General features: G+C 37.5%; 1 protein-coding gene and 2 pseudogenes across 5 annotated transcripts in view; 2 read left to right on the top strand and 1 right to left on the bottom strand.

The window, feature by feature from the left end:
* CHCHD3 (coiled-coil-helix-coiled-coil-helix domain containing 3) overlaps positions 1-24,027 on the top strand; it is a 266,148-nt gene that overhangs the window by 76,136 nt on the left and 165,985 nt on the right. For all 4 annotated transcript variants that reach the window (XM_027574540.1, XM_027574541.1, XM_027574537.1 and 1 more), the window contains exon 4: positions 22,472-22,589. In XM_027574540.1, the coding sequence (XP_027430341.1) occupies positions 22,472-22,589 (118 nt within the window). The remainder of the gene's footprint in view (positions 1-22,471; positions 22,590-24,027) is intronic.
* Positions 2,954-3,536, top strand: LOC113911701 (annotated as a pseudogene). The gene has a single exon (XR_003516571.2). The product of XR_003516571.2 is annotated as a ribosomal protein L18-like (transcript).
* LOC113911702 lies at positions 3,882-4,449 on the bottom strand (annotated as a pseudogene).

The raw sequence follows: 24,027 nt of genomic DNA, 5'->3' as shown, positions 1-24,027 counted from the left end.
TAGTAAAACAAATGAGCCAAAGGGTAGCCACTCAAAGGTGGCAAATTAATATGGGCAAGATCTTGAGTTGAAGCTCTGAGCCTCCGCAAGTATAAAACAGAAGACTCTCTAAATTTGAACTTGACAACTAACTATAAATGGTAGTGCATTGTCACAGTAAGGAAGGAAGTAAAATCGGTCTTTACAGTCACATAGTACTTTTTCACTGTCACATATGATGGACAGTGATGGAACTATCATTTCTTTGATTATCACATTTTTGAGTCATGTGAGATATTTAGCCAGTTTTATGTGCTTTACACAGTTTAAAATAAAAGCTCAGTTGTTTTATTTGTTATTTTAAACTTTGCTTTAAAAAAGTAGTGATTTATCTTGTCTTCCCATAGAACTGACCTGAACCCAGAGAGGTTAATTTACCATTTGAAGCCCATTTTTAAAGCATACAGGTCTCCAGGTATTTTTAAGAGCATGTTTGCCAATTCTGTACTTCTTTAGCCCTATGAACATGGGTCTTAAGGAAATTTTTAAGAATTGGCAATAGTGGGAGTTTCAAGTTCTAGCAGTCTTCTGGAAACAAATCATGCTGCACGTTGTCTTTGAAACATTTATATTACCTGACAAACAGTTTTCTGAGGTTCATCTTGATTAATTTTAATACATAGATCTTTAATACTTTTGGTATTTATTTTTTCAAATATCCTAATCAACTTCATTGGTTACTTACATCTTTCCACCCCATTTCCATGCATATATATATATATATATATATATATATATAAAATGCTATATATATGCTCATTTATAAGATATATTAATGTACATATATTTATATACATAAAATACATAATGTAAATATATAAATATATATATTTAGCATCTCCTAGACATTCAAATACAAGTTTTATTTTTCAATGACTAAGCCATTTTATTTTACCCTGGAATCTGTAATGAAACTGTATAATAATGTCAGTTATTTTCATTTTTATTCTTGTTTAATTTCTACTTAAATGAATGGTAAGTTAATATCATTGTAACATTTACGGCCCATATGAGTATATTGTATATGAAGATTTCAGGAGGCGTTATTGTTGTGTGACATTAAATGGAAGAGTAGTTTTAATAAGGGTTCTATAGATATTTGAAAAGGAAAAATTTGAAAATGTGTCCCTATTTAAATAGTACTCCCATTCTGAGTTAATTGTATTAAAGCAAGCTAAAAGTGAATTAGAAATCGAAGCAGTGATATAGCCTCTAATAGTTTTGTAATGAGTGGTCTTTTTTGGTAGTACTTACCTCCATGCAGGTTATCTCTGCTCTTTTTGAACTGTTAAGTACCACAAATAAAATTATTTTAGTTGTAGGAAAGCCTAATTACATGGATTTCTTTCATTATAGTAATTATAAATTCACCTACAATATGGGAGGGGCAGGGATGGGCTGAAGGTTACCAGACGGAGATCTGATTTGACTTTTAGCTTTGCCTTTTAGTGATCTGTGATCTTGAGTAGCTGACTTACCTTCTCAGTTCCCTTAGTTGTGCAATGAGGTTAGTAAGACTACCTATCTGATAAGCTTGTTTTTTTTTTTTTTAAAGATCTTATTTATTTATTTGACAGAGAATGAAAGTGAGAGAGATCACAGAGGGAGAGGGAGAGAAGCACACTCACCTTTGAGTGGAGAACCCGATTCGGGACTTGGTCCCAGGACATTGGGACATTAAACTTTCCATACAAAATGCTTATTTTTTACAGAGAAGTTTTGTCTCTTTGAAGAGTGTGATGGTTAAGAGTGTGGCCTCAGAGGTCAGACTGCTTGGGTTTGAATTCCAACTTTATGGGTTACTAGTTCAGAGACCACATAGCAAATTGCTTAACTTCTTTAGGGGTCAGTTTCCTCCTATGTAAGATGGAGGACAGTAGTAACACCCACATTAGGATATTTTCAGGGCTACTTTGAGGACATGTCCCTAAGTGGGACATTCCATGTAAAGTTCTTAGAATAGCACAGTGACACACACGGAATCATAGTACATGTTCCATGTATGTGATTGTCTGTCTTGTCCATCCACCCATCCATCCGTGCATTTCAGAGAATTAGTCCCTAGTTGTATAGAGGGAAAAACCTACCTGCTCTCTTCTGCATGTGCCCTTTCTCATTTCCTCTTGCCTTCATCATTTCTAAGCAGTGTAGAAAATCTCTCTGTTGGTGAAAGTGCAAGAAAAACAAGCTCAGTGAAGCTAGATGAACTTATTCTCTTGTGCATGAGCCATTGATTATGTTTCTTCAAGGGTTATGCCATGCTTAGTTCCAAAAGTGCTAAGTGGGAGAAATGAGATAGGGCATTTTTTTTTTCTTATCGGATTAACAAGTGGTTGAAAAATAATCAACTTTTAGCTTGAAAAAATAATCCTTTTAGTTAATTTAAGTGTTAAAATTGATAATGATGCTAAACGGTTGATTCTTATGCATTAGTGCCTTCACTTTTTTTTTTTTAAGATTTTATTTAGAGAGAGTAGTGAAACAGTAGTATGCCATGAGCTGAGAACTGATGAGAGAGAGGTTTTAATAGACACCTCCTTATTGCTTTGAAATACTAGGAAGAAAAATACCTAACTTATACATAGATACACCTTTGAGAGACTTAATGTAGCCCAGTGTTGTCTTACGGCCACAAGTAATTATTAAGTACTTGAAGGGTGGTTAGTCTGAATTGAGATCTGCTTTAAGTATAAAATACAGATTTCAAAGACTCGGTGTGAAAAAAAGAATATAAACCAGCTCTTTAATTTATAAAAATATCTCTTTAATTGTATTGATTATTTGTGGAAATAATTATTTTGAATGTATTCAGCTAAATAAAATACATCGTTCAAATTAATTTGACTTGGCTCTTTTTACCTTTTTAGTGTGGCTTTTAGAAAAATTTAAATTACAGCTTTCCAGACCTGGCTTAGCAGGAGGCGCCGTCATGGGAGTCGACATCCGCCGCAACAAGGACCGAAAGGTTCGGCGCAAGGAGCCCAAGAGCCAGGACATCTACCTGAGACTGTTGGTCAAGCTGTACAGGTTTCTGGCCAGACGAACCAACTCTACCTTTAACCAAGTCGTGTTGAAGAGGTTGTTCATGAGTCGCACCAACCGGCCACCTCTGTCCCTTTCCCAGATGATTCGGAAGATGAAGCTGCCTGGCCGGGAAAACAAAACAGCTGTGGTTGTAGGAACAATAACCGACGACGTGCGTGTCCAGGAGGTGCCCAAACTGAAGGTGTGCGCGCTGCGTGTGAGCAGCCGTGCCCGGAGCCGCATCCTCAGAGCTGGAGGCGAGATCCTCACCTTCGACCAGTTGGCCCTAGACTCCCCCAAGGGCTGTGGCACCGTCTTGTTCTCTGGCCCCCGCAAGGGCCGAGAGGTGTACAGGCATTTCTGCAAGGGCTCCGGGAACCCCGCACAGCCACACCAATCCCTACGTGAGATCCAAGGGCCGGAAGTTCGAGCGTGCCAGAGGCCACAGGGCCAGCCGAGGCTACAAAAACTAACCCCAGATCCTGCCTTGTTATTAAAGATTTTGAATGCTGAAAAAAAAAAGAAGAAAAATTTAAATTACATTTGTAACTTTAATTCTATTTCTTTCAGTCAGTGCTCTAAGGTTATTTAAATAATTCATTTGCATAAAAATGGCAACATCACAAAATTGAAAAAAAAGCCCAGTCAGTACCCCTTCTCTTTCCCCAGTGGTAACCATCATTAACAATTTCTTGTGTGTTCTTCCTGCCATTTTTCTAAGCATACTGTGCTGCTCTTAAGTACTTTTTTTTGTTTTGTTTTTTTGTTTTGTTTTGTTTTAGCATTCAAAATCTTTAATAACAAGGGAGGATCTGGGGTTAGTTTTTGTAGCCGCGGCTGGCCCTTGCGGCCTCTGGTGTGCTCGAACTTCCGGCCCTTGGATCTCACGTAGGGTTTGGTGTGGCTGGGTGGGGTTCCCGGCGCTTTGCCGAAATGCCTGTGCACCTCTCGGCCCTTGCGTGGACCAGAGAGCAAGACGGTGCCACAGCCCTTGGGGGAGTCTAGGGCCAACTGGTCAAAGGTGAGGATCTTGCCTCCAGCCTTGAGGATGCGGCTCCGGGCACGGCTGCTCACACGCAGCGCGCACACCTTCAGTTTGGGCACCTCCTGGACACGCACGTTGTCGGTTATGGTCCCTACAACCACAGCTGTTTTGTTTTCCCGGCCAGGTAGCTTCATCTTCCGGATCATCCGGGAAAGGGACAGAGGTGGCCGGTTGGTGCGACTCATGAACAACCTCTTCAACACGACTTGGTTAAAGGTAGAGTTGGTTCGTCTGGCCAGAAACCTGTACAGCTTGACCAACAGTCTCAGGTAGATGTCCTGGCTCTTGGGCTCCTTGCGCCCAACCTTTCAGTTCTTGTTGTGGCGGATGTTGACTCCCATGATGGCGCCTCTTGTTCAGCCCTCTTAAGTACTTTTTAAAAGAGAATATTCATAAAAGCTACTGTATATTAATATAGATTTTTGGATTAAGGTGGGTAAAAAGTGCCAAGTGAATATCTATTGGCCTTTTTGTCTCAGTTATTCACACTTGAGGGAAGTCTAATTACTGAATCTATGTTCCCTTAAAGAGACACCATCATTACCTGCAGGAGCATCAGGACCAGTGCTTAGGAGGAATTAATTAATTTTCATTGAATTTGTAGCATCAGTTCTTTTAAATGGTTTAACAGAAAAAAAATTGACTCTCACTGATTATGGTGGTAATTAAGATTTTATAGTGAATGAAGACTATTACCTGTCATTGGCAAACTACAGGTTTTCTGCAGTAGACATTTTAAGGCAGTTTTGTTTCTGTTTATCTCATTTTGAAATAATTGTTGATATAATTGCTGATCTGGTAAAAATGGAATAGAATTAATAGCATTATATAAATGTTATGATATAAATGAAGGAATGATACTGTAGTTGATAGTAGAGTCACTGATTTTTTTTAACATAATGTTTTGTATACCGTTCTCTTTTTGTTTTTTTTTTTTTGGTACACTATTTGAAGCACATAATAAATGTTCAATAAATACTTTAATGATTAAAACATGTTATATCAAGTTGACTAGTAGAGCATTATCACTTGATAATTTTTCTTTTTTCCAAATTGAAAAGGTACTTTGTGAACTATCAAAAAATGACATTAATGGAAATACAGATGTTAGAAAATATTTCACCCATATATTTATTTGTGTTTATTCTGCTGCTTTTTTATGGTCAATATATGTAACTTTTCATTGTATGGTTGAAAAGAATATGCATTCTCCTAACTGTTGGGTGTAGGGTTCTATACATGTACATTAGATAAAAATTGTGTTCAAATCTATAATCTTACTATGTTTTTCTCTTTTATACTGTTTCATCCACTAGTTTTTTTTAAGAGCTGTGTTAAATCTGTGATAGTGGATTTGTCAGTTTTGTCTGTATTTCTGACAGTTTTTGCTTTATGTAGTTTGAGGCTATGTTACTAAATGCATACGGGTTGAACATTATATCTATTCCTATTTAATTGAATCTTTTGTTGTCATCATGTAGTCATCTTTATCCCTAATGACACTCTTTAACTTAAAGTCTATTTTGTCAATATTAGTATAGCTGCACCAGCTTTCTTTTGGCAAGTGTTCACTAATTACATTTTTTCCATCTTTTTATTTTCAGTCTTTCTGTATTTTAATGATTTTGCTGTATCTCCTATAAACAGTATGTAGGTGGATTTTTATAATCCAGTCTATCAATCTGTGACTTAACTAGCAAGTTCAGTCCAAATTATACATACTATGATGACTAATATATTTAGAATTATCTGCCATTTTGTGCTTCTTGTCTCTTTTTCCCTCCATTCTCCTGTTATTTTTTGTTTATTTTCTCCCTTTTTTTCTAGAAGTTAAATGAAGCAGCATAGAAATTGCCATTGTCTGCTCTTTTTATTCTAACAACCACAGTGATAATCCAAGTGAGGGGTTTTGTACAGACCCTTTCTGGTTCATTGTAGTTGCTCAGTAAATGTTACATAGATTTTTCTGTGTTTACTCACATTGGTGTAATGCTTTGAGTATGACCTAGTGCTTAACAGTGTTATTTAATTTGATTCTACAACAATCATTTGACATAAGGTGTTACTATTTCCAACTTCTTATGAGAAAAACCACCAGCTCAGAGAGGTTATATTGATAAATTCAGTATGGCAGAGTAGAGTTTTAAAGTCAGATGTTCTAATTCTGATGTTTTAGTGATTATTGACATGGCTGTTAGGAACTGTGAATGCAGATGAATATTGGAAACTGGGCCTTATTTTCATCCTTTGAATAGTGTTTTATTTTAAAAGCACAATAATATTAACATTCCAGTTAGTACTTTACAGTCCTTTCTTCACAGTTCCGTGGTTTTGGGTATTACTTCACTGATTTAGATAAATCTTGTTCTTGTTGCTCTTCATATATTAGTTTTAAGACATAGGATTGTTTGCAAATAAGTCCAATAATGTGTGCATTCGATTGACACATTGAACCAACTTCACTGTGTGAACCTTAGATTAGGCACTTAACCTTTATAGAAGATAAGGAGATAGGTTATTTGATCTAAAGTTAATACTTTATAGTTTCACACATTTTTAAAAAGAGGAATAATCAAATTGACATGTTGATGCAATTGGCAGATTTGATTCTTAAATGTATTTGAATGTGGACTCCCCAATGTTACCTTTACGATAACCCTCCTTTTTCCACCTCTTGCCACAGATGTGAGCTCCTAGTAATTTAAAAATTCTGATGAATGACACTTAATAAACGGTGTGATGTTGTGAATACTGATAAGCGCTAGAAATTCAGTTGGTGAAGCATCAATTTCACACCTGAGACCCCAGCTCAAAGTTTAGGTTAAAGGTTTGCCTGGAGTCTGTAGTCTTTTTCTCAGGTCCCCTGATAAATGCAGTGATTCCAAACCACATTTTTCTCCTGCATCAAATCCAGGCAGCACTCTGAATCATTAAATATTAAACCTTATATTCAAGAACATTATTCACTCATTAATATTGCATTGCGGCCTAAACTGCGTTGTTCAAAACATTTTAGGATGTTATACAAGTCTGTCAAAATATATTAACAAACTTAGTCATGTTGAACTAAGCAAAAAAGTGACAAACTGTTTGCACCACAAACGTGTTGCAGTTGAATTTTTGTACAATGTAAGCATTTTGAGTTGGGATATTTGGAAATCACTGTAAAGATAAAATGGATGGCAGTGGGAGCCAGATGGAATGAATATTCATCTTCCACGTAACATCTGCTATATATCTTAATGAAATTTATAGTTCTCCCTGAAATTTTTCTTCCTTGACAGTATTTATTTATCTTTAAAATTATTCTAACTAGGACTTGAATATGAGTTAGTACAATTCTAGCTGCTCTATAAAACTGGAGCATCTAATTCAGGGACCGTTTTTCAAATCTCCAAGAAGGCTATCGTCACTGCAGAATCGAAGCTAGATAGGCCTCCTGTGAACTGTGGAGTAACTGGGACACTTTTGATATTCGGCAGAGTGTAAGAGAGTGATCAAGTTCAAGCCTTGGTTTCTGTGACCAAATTTGTTCTGGATTGCTGTGAACGCATCTGGTTTCTTGCTGCTTTTCACAACCCTGTTAGTTACAGTGAGAAGCCATAAAATTCTTCCCATGAAGGAAAATGATAGAGGCATTTTTGTGTTTAAAGTGGTTCCTTCTTAAAAGAAAAGAAAAGAAAAGAAAAGAAATCCTTTTTCTGGTGCAATAAGGAAAAGCCAAGTAGTAAAAGGTGTGAAAATACACAATTGATGAGATACATTGTTTTTTTGTGCAGTGGCAACACCTCATTTTATAAGCTTTATCTGAAGTACGATTACATTGATTATATTGTACGTTAGGGTTATTGACATTTAATGGGTTAGAATTTAATGAGGGAGCTCAGTAAGAGAGTGTAGGTTGATTTTAAAACATTCTTGATTACTTAAATATTTTTAAACGGGGGGATGAATTAATTTTCCTGTGATATGTGGATCAGAAACCTTGTAAGTAGCCCATGGGCTCATCTTGAACACCTACAGCTGTTATTTCAAAAAGGATAGAAATGGGTATTGTGAAGTAAATAATGAAGGTGACATAGTGAATTCCTGCTGGCTGAGAGTTAAATTATTCATTTTGTTAGTTTAGCTAACATGGTTCGTGCTGCGTGGGATTGGAGCACTATGTCAGTGACTAATATTGCATAATTAAAAAGCCTTAGTTCCTCAGGCCAATAATATAAGCCGAAATTTAGAAATGGTTGTTAACATCGTGGAAATACAGTTTTATTTGTATAAGTAGATGTGGTTTACCTAATCATTTTGAAATTTTTACGTTATTAAACATTTGTGTATAACACGTAGGCAGTATGCCCAGGATGTTTTTAACTGTAGTTAGTCTTGCAATTCCTTCCCCTTGCTTTGATTACCACCCACAGTGTTTTTCTTCTGGATAGGCTGCCCGGGAGTAAATGGTTAGGCTCAAAAGCCTGATGAGCACACTCGTTCTCACTGCAACGATGCAGTTCCTTTTCTCCCTTATGTTGCAGATCAGTGAAGGGGTTTGGGAGGATCACCACCACTATAACTACTAAATTTGAGGGACCGCGTAGCTATTTATGTTAACTGAAATGTTAATGTATTACCTTTGCAGTCTTGGTAGCTCTGAAGAGAGAAAGACCTAACAGAGGCCTCTGAATTTCTGTGTTCTGTTATACATAGTATTTTGTAGTCATAATCAACATATACACAGTATTTTGTAGTCCTAATCAGCGTGGCTGTAATCTTTAGTTTATGCTTCCTCACTTAATATCACTTTATATACAGATTCTACCTTTGGAATAGTGCTATAGCAGGATTTCTCAATCTCGGGTGTCTGTGAGTGGGGGGAGAAAGTGGAAGCAATTCTGAATCATCTGTTAGCCACTTGTTGCCATGTAATATAACTGCCTGTGTTTGCTTTTGCAGTTGCATTATGGCCAAATGACAGAAGATGGAGGGCTTTGTCAGGGGAGGGAAGAAAGACTAGATGTGTATGTTAATGTAATTGAATTGGAACACTGGACATTTTACTTTGGGGGGCTTTAAGCATTTTGGTTCCCACAACCAAGATCATGTGGTATAGTGACGAGCACATGGTTTTTAGAGTCAGAAATCTAGAATAGAAATCTTACCACGTCCTTTCTTATGTGATTTTGAGCAATGCATTTAATTTCTCTCTGCTTCGGTTTCTTTAGATCTGAAAGGTGAATAACTACTACTCTGTGGGATTTTTGTGAGAATTAAATGAAATAATGTATGTAAAACACCTGTTAAAATACCTGGCACAAGGAGGTGCTCCCTAAATGGTAGCTATTATAATATTATTAGTTGAATATTATGCATATTTTTTCATTTAAATGGCATAAATTGTATGTGAAAATCTTCAGTATTCAAAATAACAAATGAAATGGACTAGAGAGTGAAAGGACCACATGGGTCTGAATGCCTTTTGTTAGACTGAATTGGAATTGTGTTCTGGTAGACTCCTTACCAGCAAGGCCTGGATGTCCTGTTCTGTCTCCTGGAGGTTGATTCCTTGTTCCTACACTAGGGTCCACAGATTGAATTTGCAAAAAGAAAAAAAAAAAAAAGTAATTTTTAATGCATTTTCATTTCAGGCGGCTCCATTTGTTTCTTCCATTGTTATCTTTGATGTGAATTCTGAATGGTTAATAATTCTTACTTCTTAAAGTATGTCTGTGATTTTACTTTTGAGGGTCAGAGATGGAAAATATCAAGCAAGGGAATGAACATGAACCCTAGAATGAGAGTAGGTAAAGTCATACAGAATTTCACATTTTTGGCTCTTGGTGATACACCTTTCTGCTCTCTCATGTTCTGTTTAAAGGTGAAAATTAGATGAAATCCAGTATACTGTTTAGTGTGGCTTTCAGATCAATGCGTTTTTATTAGAATTTGTTTTTTCTTTAGCATGATTTCATAGGGAATGCTAGAAATAAAACATCTGCCCAAGAATGAGTTTGTAACTGATGAATAGTGTCAGAGAGGCATGCAAATTGGTTGCTGTTATCTAGGGAGAACACAGTGTGGAGCCAGCAGTGTGGGTGCTGACGTCTGTTGTACTCGCTGTGCAGGCCCAGGTGACTTGTAACAGAAAGATGAGCTTGGTCTAAGGGACACGGCGCCTTCAGCTCTTGATATTTCTTTTGAGGTTACAGAGCAGTTGAGGTGAAAAATATAGGGCCATCTTTATTCACATGTGAGACTGATGAATATTCTTTTCTAAGGCCTGTGTTTAACCAGCTAATAATAACAGTTGTGGCTGTGCTCAATGATGTAAAATTTGATTCTTAAGAGGCTGTTTATCCTTTTGTTGTGGTGGATTTCCATTAGTTTTTTTGAGAACAGAACTGGTCTTGCAGCATATGCTCCTTTGGTGGAGGGTGGGGGAGTTGTCTTTCTGTTTCATATACAACTTCATTAGACTCTTCAGCTTTCCAAAGAGGATGTCACTCTTCTCTCAGGCTGACCTTTGCGGCAATTGGTTGCGCATTTCACCAGGATTATAGCATAGGTGCTTGCCATGGAATTTAATCTTGAACTTAGTACTGTGCAATATTTAATTAAAGCAGTGCTCTGCGATATAGGCATTCTATCTATTCCTTGATTCCCTAAGACTTGTCCTTCAATTATGCTTGATCAGTATTAGCTGCAAAACTGGGCCATGCTGTTCTGTCCTTATGTGAAATTGCCCTTATTTGATTGTGTAGGTGTTAATAGTTTTCACCATGCATATATTACATATATATATATGTATATATATACACATTATATGTATGAAGACTTCATAGTGTTTATAGTACAGGGAAGCTGTGTTATACCCCAAGGTTTCTTTTTAGGAAAATGCAGCTTATAGTGAAAAGGCGATATAGGGAGATTATTTCCATAAGAATTAATTTACAGTGTCCTGGATTGTTTCATCCAGCACTTTTAATCAGTTAACTCTGCCCTAAAATGCTTTAACAAACCCTTTAGTGTTAAAAAAGAATAAAAATACAAGAGAAATGTTAAAAGTGGAGAGGATTTTAGGGAGTTGGAGCCTTGAAAGCATCTAAAGCATCTTCACTGTCCTATTTCAATTTCAGTCTCATTCCCAGCTGCCGCTCTTTAGAAGAGCATGTGATGGATGGGTGTGAGCCAGTGGGCTAGGTTTGGCAGAACGCAAGGATCACCAGAATTGGCCCCCATCAGTCTGAGAATGCTTCTCAGAGAACTTTTTGGTTTCTATGTCCCTGTCAACTGGACTGGGAGAGAGATGGAAACAGAGAGACTTTTTCCTGGTTCCCTTGACAGGGTGCTGAAAACTTCTCAGCTGGTGATCTACCACTGGGCCCCAGGGCGGAGACTGCCTAGTCTCCCACCTTGGAACAGGTACGTCTGCTGAACACAGCCCAGCAGCTGGGCCTATGCCCTGGTGAGTGGGCAGATGAAAAGAAGGCACTTGCTGGACACTGCAGCCAAACAGAAAGACAGATGAGAGGAGCACTCAGAGAAGGTCCTTCCAGCAAGAACTGTCGGAATATTTCAATGGTGCTTTTGCTGTTTGTGGCATTGACAACTATTGCCACTTGATTGTAAGATAACGTTGATTTTAAGGTGCATCTTGATTTTATAGGTATTTGAAGGATGGGGAAGATAACTCCATGCATGTTTAATTGATGAAAGGGACTAAACTGTAGATGGAGATAAATGGAAGAGATAGAAGAGCAATGGAATTAAATGGTATGAAACATTTCTCTGAGCTGGACAGGCTCGAGTCTGCACATTGAAGGGCCTCCCTGTTTGGGAGGGTTGATGAGAGCAGATGCACACCGACTCATAGACGCTAAAATTTTTCAACTCTAGGGATAAAGAGAAAATCCTGTAAGCTTCCTGACAGAAGGAACCACTAATTTATAAAGGAAATGGGATCAGTCTGGTTTAGGTTTTTCTTCCGCCAGCCTGTAAGCTAGAAGGTGGAATGACTCTTGGCATTCCTGAGAAAAAAAAGGCTGAAACTCCTGAATTCTGTATTGAGCTCTCATTTACCTGTCAGGTGAAAAAAGGACCTGTGGGCATGCGAGGATTTTGAGAATTTATTATTCTGGAAATATTATTCTGGCTAGCAGCCAGAATCCATTGAGGAGACAAAACTCATCAGTTGCTTTTACAGAGAGAATTTAACATAAGAATTGTTAATGAAGTATTTAAGAGCTGAAAAGGCAGGAAAAAAACCCACAACACAGAAGAGCCCTAAGGCCGTGCTGTTTACATAGATGGCTCATGTTATATTTCTGTTAATTAAAATTGGTCTAGTAATCAGGTCAAAAAAAGTACAAAGAAGTAGGTGAAAATAATTCTAAGATATATTATTTCCCCCAATATATCCAAAATATCATCATTTTTTTAAAGATTTTATTTATTTGTTTGACAGAGAGAGACACAGCGAGAGAGGGAACACAAGCAGGGGGAGCGGGAGAGGGAGAAGCAGGCTTCCCGTGGAGTAGGGAGCCCTATGCGGGGCTCGATCCCAGGACTCTGGGATCATGACCTGAGCCGAAGGCAGATGCTTAACGACTGAGCCACCCAGGTGCCCGCAAAATATCATCATTTTAACATTGAATTTATTAACAATATATACCACCTTCTTGTTTTCATATTAAGTATTAAAAAACCAAGTGTGTCCTTTATACTGACAGCACATCTCAGTTTGCAATAGCAACATTTCTGTGGCTCTTACTGACTGTATCGGATAGTGCAACTAGCAGGTACCCCAGAGGTAGCTCTGGTGGGAAGCAGTGGCAGTTGATAAAACATTGAACCTGCAGGAGGGGTTTTGTGGACTGCTGTTCAGACTCAGAGGAGGCGGTGCCTCCTGGCTGGTGTCCCTGCTGTCTATCTCTGAGCTTGGAGGAGAGGCCAGTGTGTCTGGGACTCAAATTTTGAGGAGCATCCTGGTAGGTAGGGCTGGTGTCTCCAGAGTGGGGTGCAGTGAGGTTGATTTTACAAGTTTGGGCAAACTGGATTAAATAGTGAGGCCTGAGTGATGCTGAAGAGTATAGACACCAAACAGGTGAGTGCCTTTTTTACTATCACCAGCCTTGCAGTCTCCCTCCGGCACCCTTTATTGACAGAGCCCAAGGGGGACCCAACTGTGGAGCAGAAGTGTGGTTTCAAGACTCCCAGCTCTCACGTCACAAAAGCAGAGGATAGAAGAGGGGTGTGAAGCTGAGAGTCATTGAGAAATATCTGATGTAATAGACCATCTTAGGAGCATATTTAAAAAGAGAATTCTAACCAAATTACAAATTCATTACAACAGATCTCAATATAGGGAAAGGTGGAGAGGAGAGGAAGCACCCATGAGCAGCGGTCTTTGCTGTGTGCCTGAATGGTAGACAGGAATGTCTAATAAAGGTACGATTCATATGGATTCTTGAAATTGGGGAGAAATCCTTGAAGAGAAAACCCAAGAATTGTGTTAATTTGATAGCACCGAACTCTTAGCTAAGAGTTGGGCTGTGGGGAGAAGTCAGTGTATTCAAATGATTTCATCTTACTGAGTTTGCATAAGGTAATGGTTGAGAAAATAGTAGGAATTGTGTTTTTAAACAATAGCAGGGGGAATATGTGTCTGTGAGGGGAAGTGAATGACCACTAGTGGCATAGAAAAATACATTGTAGATTTTTTGAGAGGGGAGGAGAATATATATTAACTTGATATAACTTGGAAAATAAGGAAGGGGGAAAAAGATAACAACAAAGTAAAATTAATAGTAAACATAATATAAAATGGAAGAAATAAAGGTCAGTGTATTGTTATTATACTCTTAATAATTGTGGCTTGCCACATTGTCCATTTAAAGATCAAGGCTGCCAGATTATGTTCACACACAGACACACCCACCCACCCAGGAGCTATGTAGTATATGACGTAAACTTAATCTGTTTTAACCTTAATAAATGAAGGTTGTTAAAAATTAATGGGTTGGCAAAACTATACCAAACAAACAAAGTATGAGAAAAGGTACAATTCAGGGTTATGAGGACTAACCAGAATAAAGAAACGCGATTATATAAGGATAAGAAGCACAGCTTACAAAAACACTCATTAACCTTTATGTGTCAGTCAAATTAGCAGCTTGGTATATGAATCAAAACCAGTTCGAAATTTGAAGACTACTTGATTTGAAAGAGAAAAATAAAGGACTTTGTGTAATCATTCTTTCCTTAAAAATATTTACTCTGGGCTTGATGAAGGAATCCGCTAAGCTCTAACATTAAAGCATCTCCCATAAAAGAGATGGATTGAGTTAGGTGGTGTGTATATCTGTACATTCCAGAAGCATAATGCCGGTGGAGGGTGAGAGGTTGCAGTTTGGTTCAAGCTTGAAAGTTATTTACAATAGAAAATAAGTATTGATTCTTTTTCCTCTGCAAGTCTTAGAATGGAGAATGGTAATGTCTCTCTCTGTGGCCAAAAGTTTCCCCAGACTCACCAACTTGACAAGGACATAATTTCAAAAAAGTGTGTCCTACTAAGGTGTGCTTTTATGAAGAAGAAGCATAAATGCAAATCACTGTAAAAGACTTGATGCCTGTTTCGTATACTTAAGGATAGGGAGATGCTGTCAGTTTTTCATAGCTGAGCCCTCTTTACAAGAGCCTCCCCCTGTATCTTAGGTCACTGAAGCAGGGAGGTCTTCAGGAGGAAGCCAGCTCACATTGTCACATGTCCCCGGCTCAAGCTCTGTCCCGTATGGGCTGATGAGGGGGATTTGCTCCAGCGATGCCTGCATTTGTCTCCTCAGCCGACTCTGTGGTTATCCTCCTCCAGCACCTTAGTACATAAACATCTGCAGTACCCTCAAAAGGAATGTTGGGGGGGCGGGGTGTAGATACTTTCTAGACAAGTAACAACTTTCTAAACAAGTAACAGAGCTATAGATACTTTCTCCACTCGTAACAGGTCATGCAAGGTCATTTCCTCCTCCTCCTCCTATGAAACAGTTGATTTTCAAGCCTTACTGATACCCACAATTTAATGGTGTCTCTACCTCCCTACTCTGACCATTGTCCAGTTGTATTTTGAATATTGTGATTATTGATGTATTCTTTAAAATAAAAATTTGATTATTATGGTTTAAGATGCCTCTACATATTCAGCTTAAACTAGATAAAGAAGCGGCTGTAGGTCCTTCCAGGAGAGGGAAGGCAGAGGTGCTTCAGGGTGTCCTGTAAGTTCCTCCTAGGGAGTTTAATTGTGAATTTCCAAGGGACAGGGAGGTGCATGAGCCATGGATATGGTGACATTAACTTGAGAATAAAATCAGAATTCTTTAAAAAAAAATCAGAATTCTTTTCAAATATAAATGTATTTTCCACTGCAGTAGGAGACTGTATTTGGTAAGAAAATGGTATCAGAAAATTAGGACAGGTAGAACTTCTTCCCTAAGTGAGAACTGAAATAGGGATTCTAGGTACAAAGTAGCAGGTGATATGCGGTGAGAGGCCGTCATCTGGGGGTGGGGGTGGGCAGATGAAGCCCGGTTAGGGTTATGGCTGTGGGTAATCCCCGGTAAAAGTTGTGGGCTTCCAGTTACGGGCTGAATTTTCCCTCCAGCATCATTTTGAAGCTATGCAGGAAAATGTCCAGACTATGACTAAATTTGAATGTAAGCTAAAATCACTTTTTAAAAAATGTTTTTGTGCAAAGGAAGGAAACCTTGATTGTTAAATTAAATGTCACTTTAAATGATATTTATGTAGAAATATAGATGACAAAAATATATGTCCTCTCAGTTATATTCAGAGCCAGGTCATAATGCTGGTTAAATAATACTGATTGACTATATGGTTTTCTAGATTGCAGTCCTTCAGTTTTCCAAGACAGTGCCATTTATTGCTAAATTACCATTATATAAAGAATTCCTATGTTCTGTAATATTAAACTACACTCATACTCTGTATTCATTCTTCCAAAAATATTTATTGAATGCCTGCCAAGAGCCAGGCGCTATTTAACTTACATATGCTTTGGTTTTACATAACTTCTCTCTGTCTCCACTTCCTAATACAAAATATAATAGTCGATTCCATAGCGTTATTGTGAGTTACACCTGACAAGCGCCTAGACCTGTGCCTGGCCCAAAGGTCAGCATTATTAAATACTGACTCTTTGTCTCTTGTACATAGAGATATTACATATAGATACATATAAATGTTACATATAGCACATAGCTATTATACATGACTGTAATGTGGCTATATTAATGTACCTTCATCTTTATGTGTGAATTTTGGAACTTCAATGCACAAACATTCCTTCCAGTATTTGAAATAATTTGAGAAGTATTAAGCTTGCTGTGTACTTTTATTTTTATAAAGTCTTACTAATAAAAAGTTGTATACTTGTTCTATCATTATTTTTAATAGTCTAATAGTTTGTTGAATTACCCAGCTCAGCTTTTCTGTTTAAAAAGTGAATAGTAAACAGTATTTTGAATGCTGGTTCAGCATGTTCTGACAAAGTATGATGCATTAAAATAAAATTCATCATTAGCATTAGAATTGACCTTTGAGGTTGTAGTCACTAATTTTTCTCTTCCAGTGTTTGAAACAGTCTTTCTAAGTGCATTGCAATACTTTGCAGATATTGTCTGTGTAAAACGGTCACAATTCAGTTGTAAATAAATCATTTCATCAAATCACTTTATCTCTAACAATCTTCATTTCCCATTTATTCTCACCCATTATCTGAGGTTCTTGTCATCTTTCCTCAGTAATATTATAATGGCCTTGTACATTAAATTATAAAGTAATTTTCTAAGCTAGAATTGTATAGAATTACTTCTGTGTCAACCTACATGAAGATAAATCTGAGTGTTTGTGAATGGCTACATGAGCAGTGTCCAGGTTCAGAGAAACAGGGCACCTGAAAGCCAAACCACTTTTGGGAAAGGGCTGGTAATAATTTTGACTTTGGCAAACTCTGACTTGATATAGTGGAAACAAATAAAAAATGAGCTTTAAAAAAAATAATTATGAATAATATCGGATTTACAGACTGTCCTTACATGACCACAAAGGTGAGCAATGTAATGGAATCTAATTCCTGTTAGCGGGGTTCACTCTTTAGGAGGTTTAAGAAGCAGAGCTTTGGAAATCAGATCATGTCATTTTATGTCTCCCATGTGCTTTTGCACGTCTCAGTCTTTCTCCAGTGAAAGAGCGGGGATAGTAGTGCCTCCTTCATGGAGGATAATGAGGTTGACTACATAAAAAATGCATAGCTAAAGCTCTCTTTAAATGCCCTTCCCACTTTCTTGAAATCTTTAGGTTCTTTGGAATAAAATAATACTGGCTGGTTTTTATACAGAAACGGAAACATGTAGGACTGGATTTTAGATATCTATGAAAGCTGAATGTATATGAGGGTTTTTTTTTTTCCCATTTAAAAGGACATGTTGTAATAATATTCATTATAGGAGATTTGGCTGGTTTTTAGAAATTCATTTTGCTGGTGTATGTTAAATCTCTCACCTGATTGAGAATATACGGAGAAAAACAGCTAAGTTGCTAGGGCTTGAGGTATAAGGGCAGAGCTGCCTGGTATTTGTTTCATTAAGCTTAGGCAAGCTATCCAATTACTTAATGCAAATAAGAAAAGTTTACACTAAACTCCTACTTCTTTGCTTAAAACTCTAGAGAATTTAAATGAGGAGAGATATGTATTTAAAAGAAGGAGATTTAAATGAAACTTAAATCAGGGGCTTAATGTAGAATAATATTAGACCAGGAGATCTGAAATAATAAGTGGGGAATGCCAATAAATAAAAAAGGGAATGTATTCTCCAAGATACTGGGTTTGTTTAGTTTTATTTCGAGATAATTCTTAAAGCTTTGGAAACCCGAGTTAATAATCAAAGACTATCTCATGCCTCCTTTTCACCTAACAGGGACCTTCAAAGAAGTAAAGGCTGCCTTCTATTGTCAATGAGCACTTCACTTGCTTGCCTTGCGGAGTGTTTACAAAACAACCCAGCTCTAATACGTGGCTCCACCATTGGGCCAGTAGCGCTCAGGCCCAGAAAGCTGGGTCATCTCATTTGGCTCAAAGTAAGAGAAAAATGAGATGATCTTACAGCCATCTTACCTTTCATAGATGGCCATTGAGTAGAATAGCTCAATGGAATAATCAAAGCATGGGCCCTGGAGAGGAAGCTCTGAAAAGAATTGGGAGCTTCTGAGAATTCTGAGAATCGGGAGCAGTTTTTCTTTGCAAAGCATTTGGAAAGTAATCTAAATGGATCAGTGAAAGAGGAAACTTAATTAGAAGAAATGAATTGCTGTAAATGAATTTTGTGGAGGAGAGATTTGGGGAAATTAGGAATCCAACAGTTTAGAAATTTTTCATCTGTTGTTTCTACTTCTGAAGTAAAAAGGAAACTTCATTTAGTGCTACCATCTATCTGAAACTCTGCCCTCCAGAATAATATGAAAGGAAGCACAACTTCTAAAAATTTTTTTCCCTAAAATTGCAAAGGCAGTGTTAAGCTTCAGGAACCCTTCCAAGCCTTGTCCTAATTTTTATTGATAATTGTGTGTGTGTGTTTGTGTGTGTATATGTGTGTTAACAATGTTCCCTCAGTGGCTCTAGGTCTCTCAGCCACAGAGCTCTAAAGAAAAGCCTTTCTCAGTACCTCTGGACCCGACTGATGTCTGCCCTAAAATACATTCGCCTTCCCTAGGTTGCTCAGTTAATATCCTTTAGATTTCAATTCAGATACTGGCTCCCATCCATATAGTTTCAGAGCAACCTCACTTAAAAAAAAAAAAAGTACATCAGAGTTTAAGCTTCATGAGGATAGGGACTGTCTCTTGGGCTCACCATTTTGTTTTCAGTAATCAGAATAATGTCTGGCACCCCGTAATTATATCTTGAATGAATTTGTGGTCCCTTTTGTTCTTACCTAGTTCATAGTTTTTGTCAAGTAGTGGGAAAGTCCAAGGATGAGACTGGAAATGTAAGTGCCCACTGAGTGAAAATGATAAAATTTGGAGATAGACTTGTTTCATTTATCTTCTGCCACCAACTTTCTCAAGAGTTTTTATGGGATGGAGAATAATGTATTTAATGTATGTTGTTTGTAAAACTTTTACCTGCAAGGGATTTTAAAATTACATAGTTCAACCATCATATTTTAAAGCTGAGAAAACAGGTTTGTTAGGTTGCACAGCTAAGTTGCTAATAGGTAATAAAAATTTATTACCCACCACATACATACACACACACACACACGCACATATATATGTAAGGGTATATATGTGTGTATATATGTGCGTGTGTGTGTATATATATATTTAGGCAAGTGGGAAAGAAACGAAGGAGCATACGAAGGGATAGGGCTGCAGGTCATTGTCAATATTTGATTTTGGAAGTCCATGAAGGTAATAAAAATAAAGTAGAGCTTCTTATTGGTGAAAACTTGGAAAAAAAGATGGAGAAGACAAAGCATATATAGTCATGGTGTATTTAGTGAACTTGGAGATTTTCTTCTTCTTTTCAGAAAACTACCGCTTTTTCTGTATTCCTGACCCCACAGTGGGTACTGTTGTTATTACTACTACTTCACCTAACAGTGTTGAGTGCTTTATGCTAAATGCTTTGTGTATATAGAACCCTGTAAGGTAGGTATTATACTGGTTCATTTTAGTCAGAATAACAAGACCCAGGGAGATTAACTCAAGTATTGACTCAGCTAGTATGTGCTAGAACCTTGATTTGGACCCAGGACTCCCAGCTCCAAAGTTTATGCATCTGTACCAGCTATTACAAACTGATAATTTTTATTTTTATTACAACACTGAAGGCTTTTGTGCTCAAGTTTTTGCTTCTTTTTCATTGACTTGCCAAAACTTCTAAAGTTGAGCCCCTTTAACTCCATTTGTAATTAAAATTGATATCATATGCAAGTAAACTAAATTAGAAAACATAGGTAGTTATTATTAGATAAACAATACTTTAAAATATGATATACCACATGTGGTAGATATGAGAAAATCTAGTTGTATAGCATTCATTTTATGTTGATGAACTAATAATGTGATTTTTATAATAGTGTTGTATATCTGTATATAAAGTCCCCAGCACAGTGCTTGGCATATAGTAGGTGATCTATGCATGATAGTAATTTTTATTATTTTATTTTAGTTTCCACCTGACTTGTAACCTAGGTAATACCTTTTACTTGCAGGTGATATGCTAGTAAAATGCTTTAACTGCACCGTTTTGTGATCTGATATAGTAACCTCAGCAGTTACCTGCACACTATCCTTATGTGGACCACTTCATTTTTGTTGTTACTCTCCTTTTATAGATCTCCAGGATTTACGTGGGTAGAAGTATATTTTGCTAACTGAGGGCTGTGGCTCTCATTTTAGTATGCATTAGCATCACCTGGAGGGCTTATTAAAAGGCAGTTTATGGGGCACTACCCCCACAGTTTCTAATTCAGTAGATGTGGGTGGTGTCCGAGTGTTTGCATTTCTAAAAGTTTCCCACGGATGCTGCTGCTGATTTATGTATACTTTTAGAACTGCTGCTCTACAGAAATGACGAGAATTCTAATTATCAGTGTTCTTTTATGATAATGCACGTCCACTGAGTTACTGTATTGATAGCATTGATGCTGCTGAACTTACTGTGAAATAATATGGAGAAATTTGGTTTGTGTAAGTGTAATTATACTTACTGCTTAAGGAAAAGCTTCTAGAGGTTACTTTTGCATTAGAGAATTTCAAAGTGTAGGTTTTAGTATTTTTCTGTTACTCATCTTTATTCAAGACATAAAACACAGATTCAGTTTTTTAGGAATATATTTTACAAGGTAATTTCTGATTATATATATAAAGATTTATTTTTTTGAGAGAGAATGCAGGGAGGAGCAGAGGGGGAGAATCTTGAAGCAGACCCCCTCTGACCGGGGAGCCCAACTCAGGACTCGATCCTAGGACCCATGAGATTATGACGTGAGAGTCAGATGCTCAACGGACTGAGCCACCCAGGCACTCCTCTGATTATATTTTTAATTATAATTGATTATAATGAAATTTGGTTGTAATTGATTTCTGAGAATTTCAGAGTATCCGGATGATGTGGCAATTTAAAATTAGTAACAAGGTTTTATTTTCTTTAGTTCTTTTCAAGAATCTTTTTAAAACTAAAATTTGATAGACTAGTATTGAATTCAATTTGGTGCTCATCATTCCCACTTACAAAGTAGATTTCACTCAGAATTTCACTTATACCAACATAACAATTTTACCTTTTCTTTTTAAAGCATCTCTTATACCTTTGGGGATATGATGGTATAGAGGGGTTATTCTCTCAAGAGATGAAAAGGCAATCAGAAAATCTTTGTCCATAAGATTAGACTAAAATGTACTCTCATTCAGTGATTACTGAATGCCTTTATGTGCCAGGCATTATGGTGAAAATCGGTGCCAAAGTAATTTATCTTTTTCATGCATAGTGAAGGGTTTTAGTGGATTGTAACTTAATATGATGTAATTGTGTGATGAGGTTACTGATAAACCCAATGCTGTCGGATGCTTCATTAAAAGAATTAGTATTGTGTACAGATCTTGGAGGTGAAGTTCTACTGTCTTGTTTTGCCTAGACTATGTCCACAGTGTTACATTTGGTCTGGGGCTAAGGGACAAATTGGAGTCATTCCAGAAGTGAGGATCTCTGCTGTTCAAAGGTCTGGCCATTTTTGCATATGAGGATTGTTGGAAAATGGGAGTAATTCATCTGGAGGGAAGACATCTTAATTATGTTTTTAGTTCCTTGCTGTAATATAAGATCCATGAGGACAGGGACCCGTCCTTCTTGTTCAGCACTGTGTCATCGGTGCCTCACCCAGCAGCTGGTGTGTATTCAACAAACAGTTGAATGAGTCAGTTTTGAGGGGAAGTTGATGGTTACTTTCAAATATTCGTCTTGTAGATGGCTTGTTAATTAGACTTACTGTTTGTATAGCCAGAGGACAAACGGAGGCACCAGGGATGGAATTTTTAGGTGGGCACATTTCAATTTTACATAAGAAGAACTTTGCAAAACTAGTTTAGCAGTCCTAACAATAACTTTTCAGGGATTTGAATTCTGTTATTTTAAATGCTTGGGTAGAGGTTGCATGGGGACTTACTAGAAAACATACCCGCTTTTAATAAATTGTAGGTCAAGGTGATTTCGGCCATTTCTCTTCTTATTTATGTTTTTCATTAAATAATAATCAATAAAATAATTTTTTCTAAGTTAGTCCTTTCTTGTCTTTTTAGACTAAAGCAAGGCAAAGAACTGGACCGAGAGAGGGCCTTTGCTAATGAGCAGTTAACCAGAGCTATTCTTCGAGAGAGGATATCAAGTGAAGAAGAACGAGCCAAGGCAAAGCACCTGGTGAGCATTAAAGATTTAGTAGAAATGTCATCTACAAGGAGATCTCTGATGTTTGGGAAAAGCTAAGCACTCCTTGCCAGCTTTTAGTATTGACAAAATGCATGTTCTTTCTCTTTGCTTAGATTTTCTTGGTTTTTGCCTTTTACAAGTTGTTGACAGTTTGCTGATATTAACCGTGAAGGACTTTTTAAGGCAGGTAACTTGAGAATTATTAGTAAAGATCAACGGGGAGACAGTGGCATATGCACCTTGCCTGAAGGGATATTGCTTGTTTGCTCTCCCCGCCCCCCTTGATTTTGATTTCATTGTATTTGAAACCTCTGGGACAGGCAGCCTATCCGGTTTCTCTCTCTGCCTGCAAGCACCAGGTGTTAGTCTGGGAAGTCTCTGGCAAAGGTGAGTAAGGTTTGATCAATCACTTTCTGTGCTTTAGAAAGGGAAAAATGCAGAGCAAAGGCTTTCAGGAACAATCTTTTTAAAGAAAGGGAATCCTATTTTTTTAAAGAGCTATTTAAAAAAAGTTAAAAGCAAAGATTACATAAACATGTTTAAAAATGATTATTAATAGAAGGGAGAAAATTTAAAGGCACCCACAAATCTGTCATTCTTACATAACCATGATTTACATTGGGACGTTTTTCCTCTCGAAAATGTTTATTCCTAGGTCTATTACATACTTAGAATATATAAGAATTTGTATATGTGAGAATATATAAGAATTTGGACAATACTGCAGATAGCATTTAACATCATGAACATTTTTTTTTTTTTAAGGATTTTATTTATTCATATGACAGAGAGAGACACAGTGAGAGCAGGAACACAAGCAGGGGGAGTGGGAGAGGGAGAAGCAGGCTTCCCGCGGAGCAGGGAGCCCGATGTGGGGCTTGATCCCAGGACCCTGGGATCATGACCTGAGCCGAAGGCAGACGGTTAACGACTGAGCCACCCAGGTGCCCCATGAACATTTTCTTATATCAGCGAATGTTCTTCTGAAATGTAGTTTTTAATGGCTGAATTAGGTTCTGTTTTGTTTGTGCATCATAACTTCTCAAACGATTTTCCATTGTTAGGTAAAATTGGGGCTGCTCTGGTTGAAGCCTGGGGTCCTGACTGCTTACCTCCTACTTCAGCCTTCTAGAAACCCACGTGTAACTTCGTAACTTCTCAGAACCTTCAGTGTTCATTGGAGTGTAGTTGGGAACTCAGTGGAGAGCTAAAATGAGACTATATAGTGGAGAACTTTGAATGGAGGACTGAGGGTGATGTCCCTAGCTCAGCAGGCAATTGAGAATTGTTTAAAAATTGATAAGAAAAGGGTCAATTTGTATTCTCTCGTATTTTTTTTCCCTTGGTCCTTTCTTGGAGAGGTCATGTGCCATTAGAGAAAGTAAAAGGAAGCCTGTGTGTAGTGAATCCATTTCTCCAAAGACTAATC

This window comes from Zalophus californianus, chromosome 12 (genome assembly GCF_009762305.2).
Source record: "Zalophus californianus isolate mZalCal1 chromosome 12, mZalCal1.pri.v2, whole genome shotgun sequence".
Classification (NCBI taxonomy): Eukaryota; Metazoa; Chordata; class Mammalia; order Carnivora; family Otariidae; genus Zalophus; species Zalophus californianus.
This window is presented reverse-complemented; position numbering and strand designations above follow the sequence as displayed.